Below are 19,755 nucleotides of genomic sequence, written 5' to 3' on the forward strand. Positions count from 1 at the left end.
GTAATGCCAGTATGATTCGTGGTATGAGCATCGTTAGAGGAATTCACGGCTGTGTTACAAAGAGGCACACTAGTATTTGTTATTACGATAATTAGTATTGCAACCATGCAATTATATAAATATTATTACCCTTCCCGGCTTGAACAACAAATTGAATTGAACAAATTATATTAGATTGTATAATAACCATAAAATGAAAAATTCTTGTTCCTTTTGACGACCTCCGTGGTCGAGTGGTGTGTACACCGGTTCTTAAGGGTACGCCACTCCAAGGTCCCGGGTTCGATTCCCGGCCGAGTCGATATAGATTATCATTAGTCTTCTATGATGTCTTGGGTCTGGGTGTTTGTGGTACCTTCGTTACTTCCGATTTTCCATAACACAAGTGCTTTAGCTACTGACATTGGGATCAGAGTAATGTATGTGATGTTTTCTCACATGTCTCACTTTCAGCCAGCAAGGTAATTCACAATTTTTCTCCATTGTAATAATGTCTGTATTGTACAAATAAACCTTCTTCTGGAATCACTCTGCTTATTGATAAACACGAACTTTGGGAAGAGATATGAAAAATATGTATACTTAAAAAAATATATTACAATTCCGTGAAGAAAACTGCAATATATGTATATATGCAAATAATACTGACAGAGATAACTTATAAGTTATAGATATAATTGTTATAAATATAAATTGCAACCAAATCTGACCAGTTGTTTTCATGTCACAAATGTAATATTTTCACTTATAAAACCTTTTTGGTTAGTATACCAACCAATAACCTATAAATAAAAGATTCGACCGAATATCGCTAACGTGCTCCTCAGAATTGTTCCGTTCCCTTCCGTTCCGTTACTTTGTCATAGATCGTATGCTCAGAACCTTACCAAACTTTCACCAAATTACCCTTGAAGTATATATTTTATAATAAAAAAAGAATCATCAAAATTGGTTGACATGATTATCAGTTATTCACCTATTTGTAGCGCATATACATAATGCAAATTTAAGACTTATGTCGTTTTCATACGGATACCATCATCGGAAAAAATAAAATTAAAATGGGACCCCACGGGAAGCACTACCTTTCAAACAAAAAAAAATATTAAAATCGGTCCACCCAGTGAAAAGTTATGAGGTAACAAACATAAAAAAAAAATACAGACGAATTGATAACCTCCTCCTTTTTGAAGTCGGTTGAAAAGGCTTGAAAGAACCAGTATATTATACTAAATGAATGTAAAAACGATCGAACGTTATATTATTATATAGTGATTAGGATATTTCTGAGAAACTTCTGATATGATTTCGTAGGCGTGGGCGATCCCTTGACCCTTGAAACTAACCTGTATAAACTACTCCGATGACCTTTGAAGGGCACCGAGGGACACACAAGGTCGACGACGGTAAAATTTGGTAACTAATCACTGCGGTAGTTTATTTCAAATTGGTTAGAATGAGAAAGTATACTTAAAAACACGAAATACATATAAACACACAAATGTCATAATAATAATACTCTTAATACAACAATAATATATTAAATAAATGGATGTAGATTTTATACAACAGTATCTCTTACCAATAAATATACATAGTTGACTAATTCGTAAATGCTTTTTATGTTTTAATTTAATCCAGTCAAAATAAAATTAATTGCACTGAATTCGTATCAGAAACGTTATAATTGACTTCTACAATGCAGCTTGTAAAAGTCAATTATAAAGACATTTAAAGCAAGAAATAGCTTAATAACATCTCACTAGCTAGTAATTACACATCCTGCCCCTTTAATTACACTCCTGGGGCATAAAATGCGTTTTATCACATAACGGTTAATAAAGGACATAGGTTTTAATGTCGCCAATATTATTTATAATCGTCGGCCGTATTGTGACATGGTCCAGTGAATAGAATTCCTGTGTCTTAATTGATGATCACAGGTTCAAATATTATGTAAGGTTATGTAAAAATATCACATGGTTTTTGTTTAAAGTAATGTTATTGTCAGTGGAAAATTTGCGTCAGTAATTTTTGATAGATATCAAGTCAAAGAAGATCTTGTTTTATCATGAAAAGTTTTTAAGTTTTATAGTCTACCTCAGCTTCGCACGGGTGCAATACTGACACAAAATATACTACATTTGTTTATTTATGACATCACATAAGAAACCTCTATATTTATCAGTGTTTCTTTGCTATATTGTCTATGCATTATATACAAAAACCTTCCTCTGGAATCATTCTATCTATTAACAAAATCCGCATCAAAATCAGTTACGTTATTTTAAAGATCTAAGCGTATATAGGGACAGACAGCGGTAAGCGACTTTGTTTTATACTATGTAATGATATTAATAAAGGGTGTTCCGTAAAACGCAGTTCAAAAGCAAGATTTATATAAGTGTATCAATTGATTGTGGCAAAGTTATTTATGATTTGTAATCGATTGTAGTGAATATTTTCACACACTTTAATATACATTTTAATAAGTCTACATACCAAACAAAATGCGTGACGAAAATTATAATTAAATGTAACTAATTAAGTTGTATTGAATTATGTATGTGTACATCAGTATGTGCAGCCGTGATCGATTTTAATATTTTATTTGTATTTATGATATGTTTAAGAGGAAACTAACTTGTCGGTAAAACAATGCCATCTGATTGTTGCACGTTTAACTGATTTACGACCTAATTACTGTTTATGATTGAGCTCAAAATCCCATAACAATGGATTGGGCATTTATATTCTGTGACAGTTTTTATAGTCACGTTTCGACCACGGTCAGTTCGGTACTGTTCGTCCATTCGATAATTTACAAACATCGCACGAATGTACTTGCATTGGTGCAAACGTAAAATTTTCCTTTGATTAACGCGCGCCACACAAAAAACAACCTTAGTGCACACACAATAAAGCTCAGAAATATTTTTCGTAGTAATAGTAGAAATAATATTTAAGTTTCATTTTGACCGACATTTGTTCGTAGTTTTATGTTACAAAATTTAGTGGAAAATCGTCTTTATTGGTTGGTAATAAGAGCGAACATGAGTTTATTTTTGTACCAAAATCGAGCTATGTTTATATTTCAGTCAACTTTGAACTATATTCATAATGGGCTATCATTTATTGTTGTTCCGTTATGTAAACTAGAATAAAAATGTATAATTTAATATTTTTTAAGTTATCTGTGGCTCAACGATCAAAATAGAATTACTACAAAGTTAATATTGATTTATTTCGTACCAATAAGGAAAATCGGTATTGTCTAAAAGCAAAATGATTTCGGATTATCATTTAAATTTGACGTGTTATATTTTTTTATAGGCTATGTGATTATAGATCTTAATAATTCTGCCTACTAATTTAATGTTTAAAAACCGCTCGCATTAAAACTATTTGGTAAAGTTACAATATTAGAGACTGGTCAATGTTCTTTATTATCTAAAACTGTCCAACAAAAACATAAGAGAAATTCTTTGAAAGCATTCTTAACCTTTTTGTTGTAACGTAATTTGTACGACATGCCTATTTTTGATGACTGATTGTCAAAATTTCCACTTGAAGCTTTCAAAAATATAACAACTTTGTACTGTTTGTTCATTGGCTATTTTTAAATCAAGCCTTGCAGATATTGTGGGTTATAGATAAATAAGATTGCTGGTTTCCAATACGTAATAACGGAAATTGATATCGTGGATATATTACTAGGAAATAAATCAATGGAACCAACGGATCTCCAGCTTAAGCCGTACAAATGGCTTAACGAAGCGGCAATCTTCAACAAAAACGACGAGCAGATACCAATCGAGTGGCTCGAAACGAACGCGGACGTTATTGTCCTCCTTTTCACGTCCTGCGGTGTAGACAAGGACGGAATCATCGAGAAATTCTATGAAATATATGAAAACGTCAAGTTCGTGAACCTTCCTATCGAAGTCATCTTTGTACCGATGGACGAGACCGAAGAAGACTTTAATCATGCATACGAGCGACAAGCGAATTGGTTTACTCTTAAGTATTCTGATCCCCTGGTAGTTGTACTCAAATATATGTACGGAATAACATGTGTTCCCACATTGGTGGTAATCAAAGTTGATGGTACCATTATTTCTAATCAGGGGATATTAGATTTGGAGAAATATGGAAAAAATGCGGTAATCACATGGATCTCCAGGTCAGCGTCAATTAAAAGTTCTAGGAAATTGAGCAAGGAACTCACGATGTATGGAGATAAGTGGAATTATATGACTGTGCTTCAAAGCAAGGCGCCTAAAGGTGATTATCATAGGAAATTCAGTACAGCCCTGAACGACGCTCTTTCGAAATCCTCAGAATGATTTTTTTGGTGCACTATTTTATTTATTCGTTAAATTATTAACGTACAATAAAATATATATGTAATAACTATACAAATCGTCATGATTTGTGTAGTTATTTGCGCGTGGATTGAGGCCAAGAATACAAGCAGAATTTTACCGTTGAATCGCAATTTCTGTTCTCAAAAATTCATATACGTGTACCTAGCTCATTATAAACTTTTTTTTCGTAACATAATTGTTAAATATGTATAGTGATTAGGCTATACGACCTTCATTGTTAAATGATGCAAAACTAGGCCGAATATGATTATGCTAAACGTTGCAAATTAAAAAAATGACAACATGACATTTAATTAAAAAGTCATAATATTTAGTTCGAGTGACAAGGAGATAAATGAGTGTGATGTTAAAAGTGTTTTGCATACAAGCTCAACTTTTCTCTAACTTTTTGCAATACAATACGCGGCAGGGTTGTCACTGTAACCGTTTGAATTTAGAATAAAAAATATATAAATGTTTTCGTTCTGATTACAGTTACATTTTGTGGTCGTATTTGAACGCAACTTTTATATATTATGTTATGTTTAACTGATTTACTATCAGGTGCCCATGGGGTCGTTTGTGTTCTTGAATTAAATATGTTTTGAAAAATATGCAACTTAGGTTTATTTCGTAGCAGACACTACAAATGTTTTTCTAAGAAAAATATTATTTTTTAAACGAAAAATAAAAGGATACAACCAAAAAGATACATACTTTGTTTTTGCAACGACGAAAATTCTATTTTATCAATCTTTCAATTAAAAAATAAGACTACTAAAATAGGCATTGCAAATATATAAATAATTATATTTACAACAAACCTTGCTGAACATATGGTATTGTTTCGTTACATAAAATGTTAAAGGTGGCAGCCCTAGTGTCTGGTAAGATGTATTAAGTAATGAACTTGTACTCGCATCAGATAAGCGCTTACACCATTGTATGGAGTATTTGGGTTATATCAAACTCGTTGGCGAACATGTGCCTCGACGCCTCCGTGCTCGATACATTTTGAGATAGACACTATTGAAATTTTTGAAATTATGAGGATAAAATATGCAGATTATACTAAAAAAATAGAAGGAAAATATCTCGTTTCAAAAGTCTACTGTCTGACATGAAAAGTGGTACATTTTAGATTTGCAGATTAATAACTTTTCCTCCCCTAAGCTGTAAATTGTTCCGGGAGATCTTCATCAACATTAGAATCATAATTACCATAATAACTTTGGTAACGTTGTCAGTATCCGAAGGACGAAAAAGTAATGCTGGTGTATCCACGATCCATGGCATTCTTTCGAAAATATTTCATCTGTATTACAAAAACGAATACTAGTTAATAAACAAGTATGTACTTATTCTATAAGAAATTGTCCTATGGAAGATTCAATAAGTTATTTAAAAAAAAATACAATGCGTTTATTAATAGAAGCATTGCGTTTTTAAGGTGAGAAGACCAAGAACAACAAAAGCTATATACATAAGGCCACGCTGTTCCAATGCGGGTTTGCTTGGCGGGAATACACTTGTGGCAGAATTTCCATGAAATTAGATGCATGTCTAAATCGAAATTCTGCAGTAAATTCGCAGGTATGCTCCGATGTTTTCCTTCCCCGCCGAGCACGAGATGAACTATAAACACAATTAAGCACCCAAATATTCAGTGATTTGTAGGGTTTGAACCCTCAATAATCGGTTAAGATGCACGCCTTCCAACCACTGGGCCATCTCAGCTATTTAAGTCACAGTCGCGTAAAAAATATGCTTAAACGATTTTACGCACTGTGGTACTTTATACCGCTAAGTAAAGGATTAATCAGTTTTGATCGTAGCTAAATTGCTAGCGGGTGAACGTGTCACGAATTGATTACACAGTGATATACTAATGGTGAAATATTTCATTTAAACCAACGATATTTACTGGGATGATATTAATCGTTGATATTCATTTTCTGTCCACTTTCTTCTTTTTATCAAATACTCTTTACCTTTTTCTATGAAAGAGCTTAGCTTAGTCTTTTTAGGTTTGCCATCAAAATCGTTACATCGAGGAAAAGAGAGGTTGTTATTTTATTTACATTTTTTTTTCGTTTTAATGTTAAGGCAGAACATGAAATAGCTAAAAAACTAAAAATAAAACCTCATGAATATGATAACTCGATTACACATACCATCGCTTTGTATTTGATTTAAAATTGGAATAGATTCATTGATTTACATTTTTTTTATGCTGCGTATTTATTATTACTTGTTTCTTGCCATCTCTATTTGAATATCGGATAAAATAATTTGCTATCAATTGTATACGTTAATATCTTCTATAATGTTAAACAGAATTACCTTTATGGTACGTTAAATGAGGCCATTTTTTGTCGAATATCTAAGTCGTAAGTATTTTTCTCAGAATATCAAACAGAAAAGGTTTTTTTTAATTACATACCCGACTAATATTTAATTAACAGCCGCTGATAACTTAAGTCTCAATAAATGAGACAAGTTTGCAAACATTTACGTGCTTTACTGTAAGCCTTCAGCCGATAAGGCGGCCATATTGAAATGTAACCATAAACAATAACCTGTTGCGTGACATTGCGGGTATTGTAATGACTGGAGAGAGTAATATTATTATTTAGGTTACATCCACACGTGATATGACTTATTTTATAGTATAACCTCTTTAATTTACTCGCCTTTTTTTCATATATTTAATTACAGTTGTGATAACATCAGACTTCATTTGAAAACTAGTTTTGGAACCAGAGTGTGTAATACTAATGTATTGGCTCTATGGTTTTGAACGGTATTTTTTGACATCATTCTATTTACATACTGTATACATATATAGTATGCTATATTTATTAGGACGGATATTCATTTTATTATATAAACATGATTTATGTGTGACTATTATGATGTAAAAACGTTGAACATTTGTCAGCGAATATTTCGTAGGATTTACTCCTCACATCACATTAGAAACTTCTAAAATTATCAGTGTTTCTTAGCTATGTTGTTCTAATATTATAAACAAAAGCCTTCCTATCGAGTCAATCTATATATGTATTAAAAAAAATCGTGTCGAAATCCGTTGAGTAAGTTTAAAGATCTAAGTGTGTATAGGGACAGAAAGCGGCAAGCGACTTTGTTTTGTGTTATGATAATGACGATGATTATTTGGCAAATACGATTTTTGGAAATAGTGCAATTATATCACTTTTTATGGGGACACGGGAATAAACGCTGCATCTGACATTATTTTGAACATACATGCATGTGTATTATATATTTGATATCTCAGAAATTAAATCGATACTAATTGCAATAGATAGCTAACAGGATACCATAAAATTACAGGAGTTCTTCGTACCAATAAACACCAAGGGCGAGATGTACGAAGTATGTCCAGAGGAGCTGTCCCCTGCTGAATGGGATGATGTATCACCATCTTCGACTCCGGTGCCACCAGATATTTCCTCGCGAGCTCACAGGCTACCACACTTATTGAGCCTGTGGAGGCTACCTACCAGAGTGAGGCTGCTGGCTGGCACTGTTCCTATCGAAATGGCACATGATGTTGGAGGTAAATAAATTGTCTCTTCTTCTTTGACAATTCGATACTTTAAACTGTCTGATTCGTAATAGATTTTGTTTTTTTTTAATTAGTGAAATATTTTGTTGTCAAAGTATGACATATATTTTTATTGACTATTATTTTTTTCCTTCGACTTACCATTTAAAAACCTATACTCTGTCATTAATTTATATACTTTTAGGAAGTCATTTTGTATCTTTAATGTTAATATTGATGAGAAATATAAAAATTTACAATCAAGTGATGCCATCATGTTTTGAATAAATAAGACGTTAATTTAATACTACGACTTTTTACATACTTAGACTCACCGATCCGGTCCCTTTAATAACGATAAAAAACCAAAGAAAGTAATCTTGATATTTTTTTAACGGTGATATTACAAAACATCACATGATATCATAATTGTAGTTGGTAATTTACGATACGGACGATAAAATATCGATAATAATCGTTATTGCTCGCAGTGCGTTGAGATGATCCTATAAATAAACCTGCATTACTAGACCCGTGGACCAGTCCGACGTGTTTTATTCGTTAAATTAAGGCTTTTGTCATGAACGTGAACATACATCATTCCTCTATAAACTCTGCAATAATAAATACATATCGATCATAAAATAATATTGAAAATATTTAATTTACAGAAGACCTTCTGCTCCGGGCGGCGAGCACGGAACCAGTGCTGGTGATGTGTACTCTCCCGGAATACAACTCGTTACCGTCGAGTCCGAGCAAGCAAGTCGACCCACGGTACCATCCGAAAGAAACCTTACAACTTCTACCGTTAAACAGCAATATAAAGGTACGACGAACGCAGCTCGGCTTCGAAAGCGAGAAGCGAATGTTCCTCTCCGCACGCCTTCAGAAAGCTCTAACCTTCTGTCAACTAAACGTTGACAACTGGATCAGGCAGATCTCCTACGCAAACTCAACTGTCGTAAGCAAAGCGAAAACAGTCGAGGATCTTATCAAAGAAGACCATGAACCAGTCAAATTTGAAAAGGAAAAGAAATTCACCCTTCAAGGCTTGAAGATTGATACGTCAAGATTGTTTGGAAAAAGTGATAAAGTATTAAAAGATATACCGGATGAAACCGAAGGTTCTATTATATTTTTAAGTAAAAACGAACTCGAGCATATGAACTACGACGTGTACAGTGACGACGAGGGCAAGGACGATAAGAGCGAGGAGAAAGTTGAATCAGAGCAATTCACCAACGACAAAATGCACGTATTTAGGGAAGATTCCGGTCCGAAAAAAGGGAAATGGTTCAAAAATCTCAAACTTTTGAAGAGCACGGAAAAGTTAGATGAAAAAATTACGGCAATCGAAAACGGTGAGAAGTATAGAGACGTTAAGGATCCTTTCGATCCGTTAGGTGAGAAACACAGCTCTATAGAACGTTACCAAGATATGGCGAAGCTAATTGAAGATAGATTTGGTGCGTTTCGAAAGAACGATGGAACGGCTGAAAAGAGCCATTCGTATAAAAGCCTCACAACTTCTTCCTCTGATATGGGTACGAGTCAATGCAGTTCGAGTCACAAAAAGCCTGTACTGACGAAATCGGTGTCAGTACAGACTGGCATGCCAGACAGCTCGTATACGGAAGAGGAAGATAGCGGTATAAATATGAAACATGGCCGGAAAAATCTTAGCGTCGATCAAATAAACTATTGTGGTTCGATGGAAAGCGACTCTAGCTCTGGTAGGAAATTGAAATCTCTTGACGAAAATATGCTTAAGAAATCAGCAGCAACCAAATCGTCTTCGAACCTCGAGAGAAGACAGAGGATACAACCAGATCTGATACCCGAGAAAGCGATGGTTAAATCAGAATCATACAATCAGATACAAAGCTGTGAAGACATTAATATGTTTGGAGCTGGATCTCTATACAACGATAGTGACTTCGAAATCAATTACAAACAGCATTCGTTTATTACTGAGAAATTATGCTCAGAATTTCACGTCAAGACTAAAAGGGTGCTTAGTAAGTCCACTTCGAATTTACTTCATCCTAAAAAATCAACCGATAAAAAAGAATCGAGCAATAGCAACAGCATGCCGACAAAAACGGAACGTTCCAATGACAGCGAAAAACTCGTTAATTTCCGGAAGAAAATCGATAAGCCGAGAGCGCCTACACCGAACAGATCGGATATAGACGAACCACTTCCCATCGATATATCGGAAGAAGAACCACAAATCCAGAAGAAACTTAGACGATCCATATCATCAATACAAAAACGAAAGTTACCCGTTATTGAAGATCTGCCTTACGGTCAAGTAGCGGATGCTGTCGACATCGAAGAAGAGAAGTTAGACACAGATTCCAGTACTGATAATATATACGCAGAGATATGCACGCCGAACGGTAATAAAACCAGTGAAGAGGAAACTTATGACTACAACATAGATATACTTGCAACGGATCCTGTTATATGCAACGTAAAGAAGGAAGTGAACAGTCGTAACGATGAAAGAGCGAGACAGATGAATGGCAACCTTGACAATGCCTTCAGACATATAGAAGTCGTTGTTATAGAAAGATCAACAGATTTCGAATTGGAGAATTCAAGTGTTGCTTCGAGCGACTTCGATGAAACGGGAAGCAAGAACGATGTTTCTATAGCTATAGATTCATGGGAACGTGATAAAAACAATAAAAGTACAGAACCAAAAACCCATGCGATTAGATTAGAAATAACCAGTAATATGGATGATTACCCAGATCAGAGCTTAGACAGAACGGAAGTTCATCTCGGTAAAGATAATTCATTAAGTTTTAGCAACAGTATCCATTTGAATGGTACATATCCCAACGAGGCCATCTATGATACTTTAAAGTAGATTAATTGTATTATATTATTCCAATAATAGATCACTTTAGAGTCACAAAACTTTAAGCAATATTCTTATAAATGGTATTGAAATGTCGCCTCCGTAGTTCGATTAGTTTCTAGTTGTTATGTACCACTCATTCGCGTGTCATACTATAGATAAATAATAAAGGTAGAGGCTGATCAGAGAGGTTTTTTTTTTCAATTACGTCTGAAATGCAATTTTTTTTTATAACAGAACATTATATACAATTTTTTTTTTTTTTGTAAAAAGAATGAGGCGATAGAAGGTTCCCATACATATTGTTTTTATATTTTTTGGCACCTTTAAACTTCGTATTGTAAGCGTCTTAATATTCCACTCACCGATATTTAGTAGTCAAAAATAAACACTATTAATGACATATGTCAAATTACATAAAAATTGTAAGCACCCAGCGTTATATTGTGTGTTTTCCCGCGTTTTGTTACTTTTTTTTCTTAAAATCAATTTACCCATAGAGTTTTTTTGATTACCTTGAGATACAGATTAAATATAATTTTGACAGAAATCGGTGCTACAATAGGTGCTCAATTTAGTTATTATCTTATTTAATTAAGCCTTAAACATTTTATAGAAATATAGCCCTTATTATATTCCCGTGTAAGAGTTGTATTTGTTTAAATGGAAATTTGCAAGCCAATTACTGTTACTTAAATTTTTGATATTAAAAAAACGTATATTTGGTTGTTATTGTTTTGCTAAAGATAAAAAATATCATTGTTGTATTTAAAAATATATGATTAAGAAAATATATCCGAATTCATTATAGACTTTTTAAGACCAACTTGAATTGTATTCCTTAGCATATAGTTGGGCTCTATTTCTAAATATCACATATCACATGACAATTATTATATTATATACTTATTATTGTAAATTGTTTGTACCATATAGGTTAAAATATTGTGTAATATAGATTTGATTTTAGGTTTGACGCACTCGAAAACGAAATGTAAAATTGCTGTTTAAGAGATGCTTTGAAGATAAATAAATGAATATAAATATATAATCGTTTTATTTTAAGACTTTTCTAAAATATTTATTTATGGTCTTTCTAATTTTAACTTTGTAGATTGCGGGTGAATTGTTGAACACACCTTGGTCTCTTTTTAATATCAATTATTTGTCACATGAATAAAGTAGACAGAGCATTGTGTTTCTAATTAATATTAAACAATATTATAATAAACGCTATTTTCGTCTGGAAAAGAGTCTACAAATAGAAATTAAGAATTAAAATTAATTCATCCTGGAATATTAAAGTACAAAAATGATTGTGTAAGTAATAAATAGATAAAAAATTATGACATTCTTATATGAATTATTATGTTTCAATAACACAAGAAAAAAAACCCATCAAAGTTAAGATGACACGCAATTCATAACTAATTTATATTTAATATAATAATCAAAACTTAGTCAATGCATATACCATACATGTAGCGTCAGCAGCGAAGTGATACGTCCTTACCTATGTGGAACGAACGAAGTTTATTGAGATAGTGCTCTTTAGGATGAATGTGTTAAATTATATAAATATATATATTAAATATTATATGACATGACACTTTTACAAATGAAAAAAATTAATGTTTGAAAGTTTTGTTATATTTGTTTTCTTTTATAAATGAGAGAATTTTTCAAGCTACTTCATATTTCAGTTAAGGTTTTGATTTAAATAAAATTACGAATATATCTTAGTTATTGTCTTGAAAATTAACTTTTGGATTTAGAAGAAAATTGTGATCTATATATCACACAATATTTAATTTTTATTTTATGCTTGTACTTAATAAATTATTCAATGAATAAATGCTTATAAATTATTCAAATAGAGAATGAAAATTCATTATATTTTCAATGAAAAGGTATATAGGTAATATTCGTAAATAGTTATAACAAAATTAGAAAAAGGCTGAAGTCAGTAAAAATCTACATGTTTGTCATTATTGATTCTTGGTCTAATTGGAAACAGAAATTTAAAATGTATCGTCAAGTGACCGGCTGCACGCAGCTGAAAAGGCCGGCAACGCACCTGCAAGTCCCCTGGTGTGCAGGTGTCCATGGGCGGTGGTAGTCACTTTCCATCAGGTGAGCCTCCTGCTCGTTTGCCTCCTATGCCATAAAAAAAAAAAAAAAAAAAAAAATAATAATTGAAAGATATGTCTTTCCAATGTGTCACATTCTGATTTCTGATTCTTCATTCTTCTGATTTCACCATTTTACAGCGACCTCTACCAAACAATCCCTGTTTTGACTTGTAAAAAAACAATTGATTAATATTTATAATATTAGTTTTTTAAGCAATAGTAAGTAGTTAATGATAATCTCGGTAGGCCTAAGACCAAACTTATTTTCGATCTCAGTTACAATAATATGGTAAAAATTTACGAAATCATACAAATATCCATCGAGTTCAACATAACTATTCACTTCAGTTTGAGTGAACAGATGCTGTTGAACATTGTTGATTATTATGAAAGCTATTTTCACAAGCCGTACCTAATCGTTTCGATTGGCAACTATTATCAAATGCCAATAGTGTGACTAAAAGTTATTGTCGAAAGAACCACGTCACTACATAACGATCTTTTTTTGTAATTGCTGTTGTGTTTTGAAATCTGTCATTTTGACAAAATGCTTCATCATCTGTTTTGATTGTAATGATTCTTACTTTATTGAATAAATGTAATGTTTAAATATAAAATAAAAATAACTGACATGATAATTAGTTTCATTATTCTTTGTAAATCAAATATTTTTTTATTAAAATATAAACTTGTTGATATCTTCACGTTTCTAAATTAACTGATCAGGTAATTTTATGATTTTTAACCATTTACATATATTTTAGTACAAGTTGACAAACCTGTTTCTTAATCGGAATTAATTTAATTATAAATGTTTATTTCATTTATCGAAGTTCTTAATTTAATATTAGGTGGGATGAATTCATTTAGGCATGTTTCAATTTATAGACACATCAGTATTTATTTTTAATTAAAAAAAAACACATTGACAAATATACTGTATTTAAACAAATAAATTACATTTAAAATTAAAAATAGAACCGACAAATAATTTCATAACGGTGGCGCGGAATAAAATAAAAATAAAATTTACTAATATTATACAAAAAAATCACTAAAACATAATTTTGCTAAACAAATTTATGATGTTGTGCGTCTTTCATAAATTGGTCTTATATAAAATAATTCAGGAATGGAAAAATAATTTCATTAATATATCGAAATGCTTGGTTACATCTTAATATTAAGGCTAGAAACACACTGAGCAACTTCTCATGTTAAAATTAAGCACAAACATAACCTCCAAAAATGTACTTGCTAATAGTAATATTTTGATTTAGGTTCTCTCGCATGGCTAAGACTCCATTCAAAAGAAATTACCCAGTATGAATCTAGCCTAATTAAATTTACACTATACAAGAATATAGTACATTTAAATGTTTTTGAGATTATATTTAAATCTGCGCTTAGACTAAACACAATTTGATGCAACTATGAAAGCTACATAGGGGAAATGCGCAGTCACCTTGTAAGCTTAAACACTTTGTTATACAAAATATTCAATTATTACAAGGAGTTGTGGTGTTTTATAGAAATTGTGGCACAAGATGACAATAGCAGACACACGATGATGAAACAGTAATGTAGTAAAACAAATGTTAAAGCATTATATTTAAAACATATTTACATTCTACCTTCATTGTTTAAAACTGTTTGGGGTATGCCACAATTTCTTAGGTTACTAAAATTATCAGTCGGGAAGGAAATCACAGAGGGTTTAAGCCAGCCGTATGGACTGTATGATTTGGAAGACAGCAGAACCACAGACTACGAATATGAAGAGAGCAAGAAGCCATGGTGCTACTGGATATTGATCTTCCTTTTCCTGAAAATTGAAATAGAAAACAATTTTAATTTGGATTTTTAAGAGAACTCATTTAAACATGTTAGAATGATTTCATGTTAAAAACTAACAGAGACCAATTGATTACAGACTTTTCCTGTGAAGTATTGTTCAATTTACTTTTACTCCAACTACAATCACTACAAATACAATTAATCTTCAATCATTTTTAATGCTTTGTTTTTACCTTAACTCATATTTATCATAACCTACTGATACTAATTATATTATGATGAAGTTATGCTATCAATGATAAGACAAAGATTGATTGATTTAATCTGCAATATAGGAAATATTTTTAAATAATTAATTGGATTTCATTCACATAAACATATCTGCCATTATCTACTTAAATTGAGTATTATGAGCAAAAAATTTAGTAAAAATGTAAATGTATGTAACTTATTAATAATAAGACCATTAAATGACTTCTAAAACTAATTAAGATATGAAAATACTGCATGTATATGTTGATAGAGATTCTTTATTAATATGCCATCAAGAGTAAAAATCTTTTCTCTTTTATTTTATTAATTTGCCATTAAAAGTAAAAATCGATCAGATGTCGGTTAACAGCATTACAGATATACCACTGCAGATATAACCTTTTTACAAAATATAGGTAGCAAATGTACAACAGGTCTCAGAGAGTTAATAGTGAGTCTCAATACACATCTCATTATGGTAGAAGAAATATATATTTTAATGACCACATAATTACATAAACACATGTGCGATTTCAGTAGCAATATTATCATAACCTTGGATTTTGATTTAGTTCACGCTGTTATCATCCATGAAAATAATTGGTTTCAGGTATATAATTGTAATTATTTATAAAAGTGAAGTTATTATTAGTAATTATTTAAGTTTAATAGTATTATATTATTTAAATTTAATAATATTATTGCAGTATTATAATGACATAAAATGCTTAAAGAAAACAAGATTTAAAAAATTGATTTTTACTTAAAAGCCATAACGAGGAATGAATGAATTATTGAAAGTCAATGTTATACTAATATTATAAATGCAAAACTAACTGTCTCTCTGTTAGTCTTTTACTAATACCACTGAACCACTTGACATAATTACCATACCATAAGTATCAAGCTGCTTACTTTTCTACATCACAAAACCTATGAACAAGACTCGAAAGTGAAGCTGAAAAGTAGTATTTTATATGATGTAATTAAGGGTAAGGTAAATTTACCTTTGTGGTTTTGGGAACATTGCCCCTCATTGTGATGTTTTTGCTGGCAATTTCGTTGGCAATACGCATTCTCTGTTTGGGTGCCATTGTTGTAAATAAATCAGTGATATTCGTCCTGAAACAAATAAAAATTTAATTTTTAGTCATTGTTTATTTTTCTAGCTATGACATACATTGAAGCAATATGGTGGAATGAGTTATAAAAAAAGAGGTATTTAATCAGCAGTAGGTGGTTTTACAGTCTGTTACTTTACTTATACTTAAATAGTTATATTAACTAAATGATATTTAATTAACTTAATTAAATTACACAATGAAATTACAATTTATAGTAAAAATAACAGATTTTTTTTAATATAACATTATTTCTAATATTGATAGTTAATTTAATACTGTTCACTAATATTATTGGTCTTAATTGCTTTAAGGGATACACAAACAAACAAAACAATATAAGCAGATTGGTGAATAGGTAACCAATTAGATAAATTATATTAAATAGATCAAATTTCAACAATCTAATGTTGCTTCGAGTTATTTGAATTTACATAGATTGTCGAAATATGATCTTAAATCTATTAAACAAATCCTACGTCCACAGCTGTTAACCATGCAAGTATTAAACCAGGCATAAAATTAAACTATTACCTACAACTCGTCACTTAAAGTAGTTTACGAACATATGTATTGGATTTGTGCCGTAGTTTATAAGTTAATTTAACAGTAGATTAGGCAAGCATATATCGAGAATACGTTCTAGATTTTTCATAACGTAAATATTATGTTTTCAATTTGATATGCTGAATTAGCAATTATTGAATCACGCTTTAACATTATTTTCAATAAAACACAATATTGTTGTTAATAATTTAAATATACTTACAATTGTCTTAAAATTAAAGGCTCTAAAGCCGAACACGCACAAGCTCACTTGACACGTATGTAAAAGTGAAATATCCAGACGACCAGCGAAGCAAAATTACAAAAAACGTCAACACGTCGCGTCGGTACGTCACTTGAGGAAATTTTCTATTATCTATCGCGCAAGCGCTAGCTGACACGCGTCAGTTTTGTGCTGCCATAATCTTGTTTACATTATTGAATATTTCTAATTATTAATAAATAGTACATATTTAATGAAAATAAATGTAGTTTTTTAATTAAATGTAATTGAACATCACAATAACAGAATCGTATTATTAACATTATAAATATGTACATCATGCAGCGCCATCTACACAGAAAGACCCACATTATGTGTTTGTTTGACAGTACACTGACAGTAATTTGCGGTGTATTTCTTTATTTTTATCTCTAGATGGCAGTAAATTTCCAAATTTAAATTTTAACTTAGTCAAACATTTAAAATTACTATTTGTATATGTAATCTGAATTATTATACCTACTCTGTGTTTGCTTTTGAAGTTTCATACTTGAATATTATTTCATTAATCATGTGATAAATTATATTGCATATTTTATATAATAAGTTTCACATACCCATTTTTTTATTACTTGTTAAAATAGTTTTTTTTTGAAACGGAGCGTAATTTGATAATAAGCGCCGCCGAATAAATGTCGTAAGAAATGCTATCGTCTTTATTTTTTTGCATTATTACATTAAGATATAATAGTACCTAATTATATTTTAATAAAATGAATACTTGAATAGCTTTTAAGACTAGCAGAAAATTGTAAAGTTTAAGTGGAGAAGAAGAATTAAATAACTCTAAAACAAGAAGTATACTGCTCCGTTTTCTTCACTTTAAAAATTTACGTGCTCGTAGAATAAGTTCCTAGTCTCTTCAATTATCAATAGAAAGTGGAAAATTTACAGTCTGTTACTAGATAAATAAGATTGATATCCAATGACAGCTACATAAAACAATAGTTTTAATATAATTGTCATTGTACATGCGAATGTATGACGCTTTAAGAAAGGTCGCAGTTCAAATCACTCCTCCCGCAAACAATTGTTATTGATAGGTGACGTATTAATAGTAATAATATATTATAAATATATTTAAACTCTACTGTACCAGCTGTAGAATTTGATTATTGTCAACAGTAAAAAACATGATCTTTTTGTTTTGTATTTATTATTTAGATCTATATCTGGCAACTATATATGGCGTTTTATACGTCGTGCCTAAATTGGCGGACGAGCAAATGGGCTATGGGTCCATGGATATTGGTAAGTGGTCACCATGCGATATCAACCTCGGGAGCTAAGTCTTTTGAGCCTGTAATTGACCTATTCACCCTTCAAAATGGAACACAACAACGACGGTAGAACATCTGAAGAGTGCTTAGTACCAACTCGTGCTTTGTGCAAGATAAAGCCCACCAGGTCTGTCTAGGTACCTAATGGCAATTGCGGTATCCCATCATATTTTTTGATTTTCAATAATTCTGTTCTAAAAATAAAACGATTCGCCCCGCTTCAGAAGAACGTATTTATTGTATATATATGGTTAAGAATATAGGTACCTACGACCACACTATTGAGTTCAGTATATATTACTTTTCTTATTTAACAATATAATACAAATACAATGTTGTTAAATCTTATATCTTTTGTTACAAGTTCCAAGTCTTCCTTTTTATTAGTAGATGTTATACGCTTAATCGTATATTTCATGCCACAGATAGAATTATTTAAATCATTGTAATCTATTTTATTTTTAATTTAAGAATAAATTAGGTAGCATTCACCAATACGACCATCTGTTGTTTCCAGCACAATAGCATCTTGTATGTAAATGAGAAAGAAAAGAGGTCCAAATATTGTTCCTTGCAAGATCCCCTGCATTACACTGAATAAATTAATTCATAGTAGCCTAGTAAATAAATATTGTATGTATGTTTTAAATTTAGGTTTCTTTATAAGGTAAGTAATGTCAAGAATGTCCGGTCTTTCATAATCTAATCAAGACTCGGCTAACATTACGAAGATTTGTGCTATTTTTTAGGTGTTAAATTTTTTACTTCAATTTCGCAATCATGGTTCCAAACGCCGTATATGAAGTCTTGGGTTCAAAATCCAGATATGTTAATAATAAGTTATTGAGTTTCCGTTAAGAAATTCTCAATAGTAGCTCGAAGTTTGCAAGTTAGCAATGTTTATACTCTCTCGGAAATCACAGTAACCCATCCTGTGCCTAAAAAAATACCGATTGGTTGAAAGTACACGCACACACTTGAGAATTAAACTACCTCCTTATTTATACCGGGTACAATACGAACCTGATCCAACTCCGAACCCCAACAGGCTCTTTGTGATTCGTTTCCGTTGAAGACAAATTGTTAGTAGAATTGCTTTCTACACAATTACCTATTTCTGGTTTGGTTCTGTATATGTTATGTTGCCATCTTACGTTAGGATATGAAACCATTGTATTTACCTATCAGGAGCATATATTAAATAATAGACGCCATATGAAATTTAACGTTTAAGAATAAATAATGTCAAGCAATAAAAATGTAATGAAAAATGCGAATTGAAACAAAAAAAGTTTAAATATATAGATAGTGAGAAAGAGAAAGGGAGAAAAGTCGCCTAGAGGGGTGATAATGCTTCCTTACGTGAGGATTTCTGCCAGTTTACTTTACTTCAGACACGGAATAGAACTTCAGGTCAAAAATGGTAATAAACTGTGTATAATACAATATATACAATAAAACCACAAAAAAGTCTTTCATAAATAAGTTCATATTATTTATGAAAGACTTTTTTTCCGGTGTTACAGATGTTCAT

General features: G+C 31.4%; 3 protein-coding genes across 4 annotated transcripts in view; 2 read left to right on the plus strand and 1 right to left on the minus strand.

Moving 5' to 3' along the window:
• LOC124540007 overlaps window positions 1–11,856 on the plus strand; it is a 141,986-nt gene extending 130,130 nt beyond the window's left edge. For both annotated transcript variants that reach the window (XM_047117404.1, XM_047117405.1), the window contains exons 5-6: window positions 7,725–7,950; window positions 8,610–11,856. In XM_047117404.1, coding sequence (XP_046973360.1) covers window positions 7,725–7,950; window positions 8,610–10,819 — 2,436 coding nt within the window. In that variant the 3' untranslated portion in view covers window positions 10,820–11,856. The remainder of the gene's footprint in view (window positions 1–7,724; window positions 7,951–8,609) is intronic.
• Window positions 2,443–4,418, plus strand: LOC124540009 (probable nucleoredoxin 3). The gene has a single exon (XM_047117406.1). The coding sequence runs from the start codon at window positions 3,729–3,731 to the stop codon at window positions 4,344–4,346; it is 618 nt and encodes a 205-aa protein (XP_046973362.1). The 5' UTR covers window positions 2,443–3,728; the 3' UTR covers window positions 4,347–4,418.
• A 2,011-nt stretch (window positions 11,857–13,867) lies between the features above and the next one.
• On the minus strand, window positions 13,868–17,037 carry LOC124540117 (stress-associated endoplasmic reticulum protein 2). Its single transcript, XM_047117548.1, has 3 exons — window positions 16,882–17,037; window positions 15,999–16,113; window positions 13,868–14,767 (listed from the first exon to the last, which is right to left on the minus strand). The coding sequence occupies exons 2-3, from the start codon at window positions 16,083–16,085 to the stop codon at window positions 14,660–14,662; spliced, it is 195 nt and encodes a 64-aa protein (XP_046973504.1). The 5' UTR covers window positions 16,086–16,113; window positions 16,882–17,037; the 3' UTR covers window positions 13,868–14,659.
• Window positions 17,038–19,755: the final 2,718 nt, after the last annotated feature.

The sequence above is a fragment of the Vanessa cardui genome, chromosome 24 (assembly GCF_905220365.1).
Source record: "Vanessa cardui chromosome 24, ilVanCard2.1, whole genome shotgun sequence".
Lineage (NCBI taxonomy): Eukaryota > Metazoa > Arthropoda > Insecta > Lepidoptera > Nymphalidae > Vanessa > Vanessa cardui.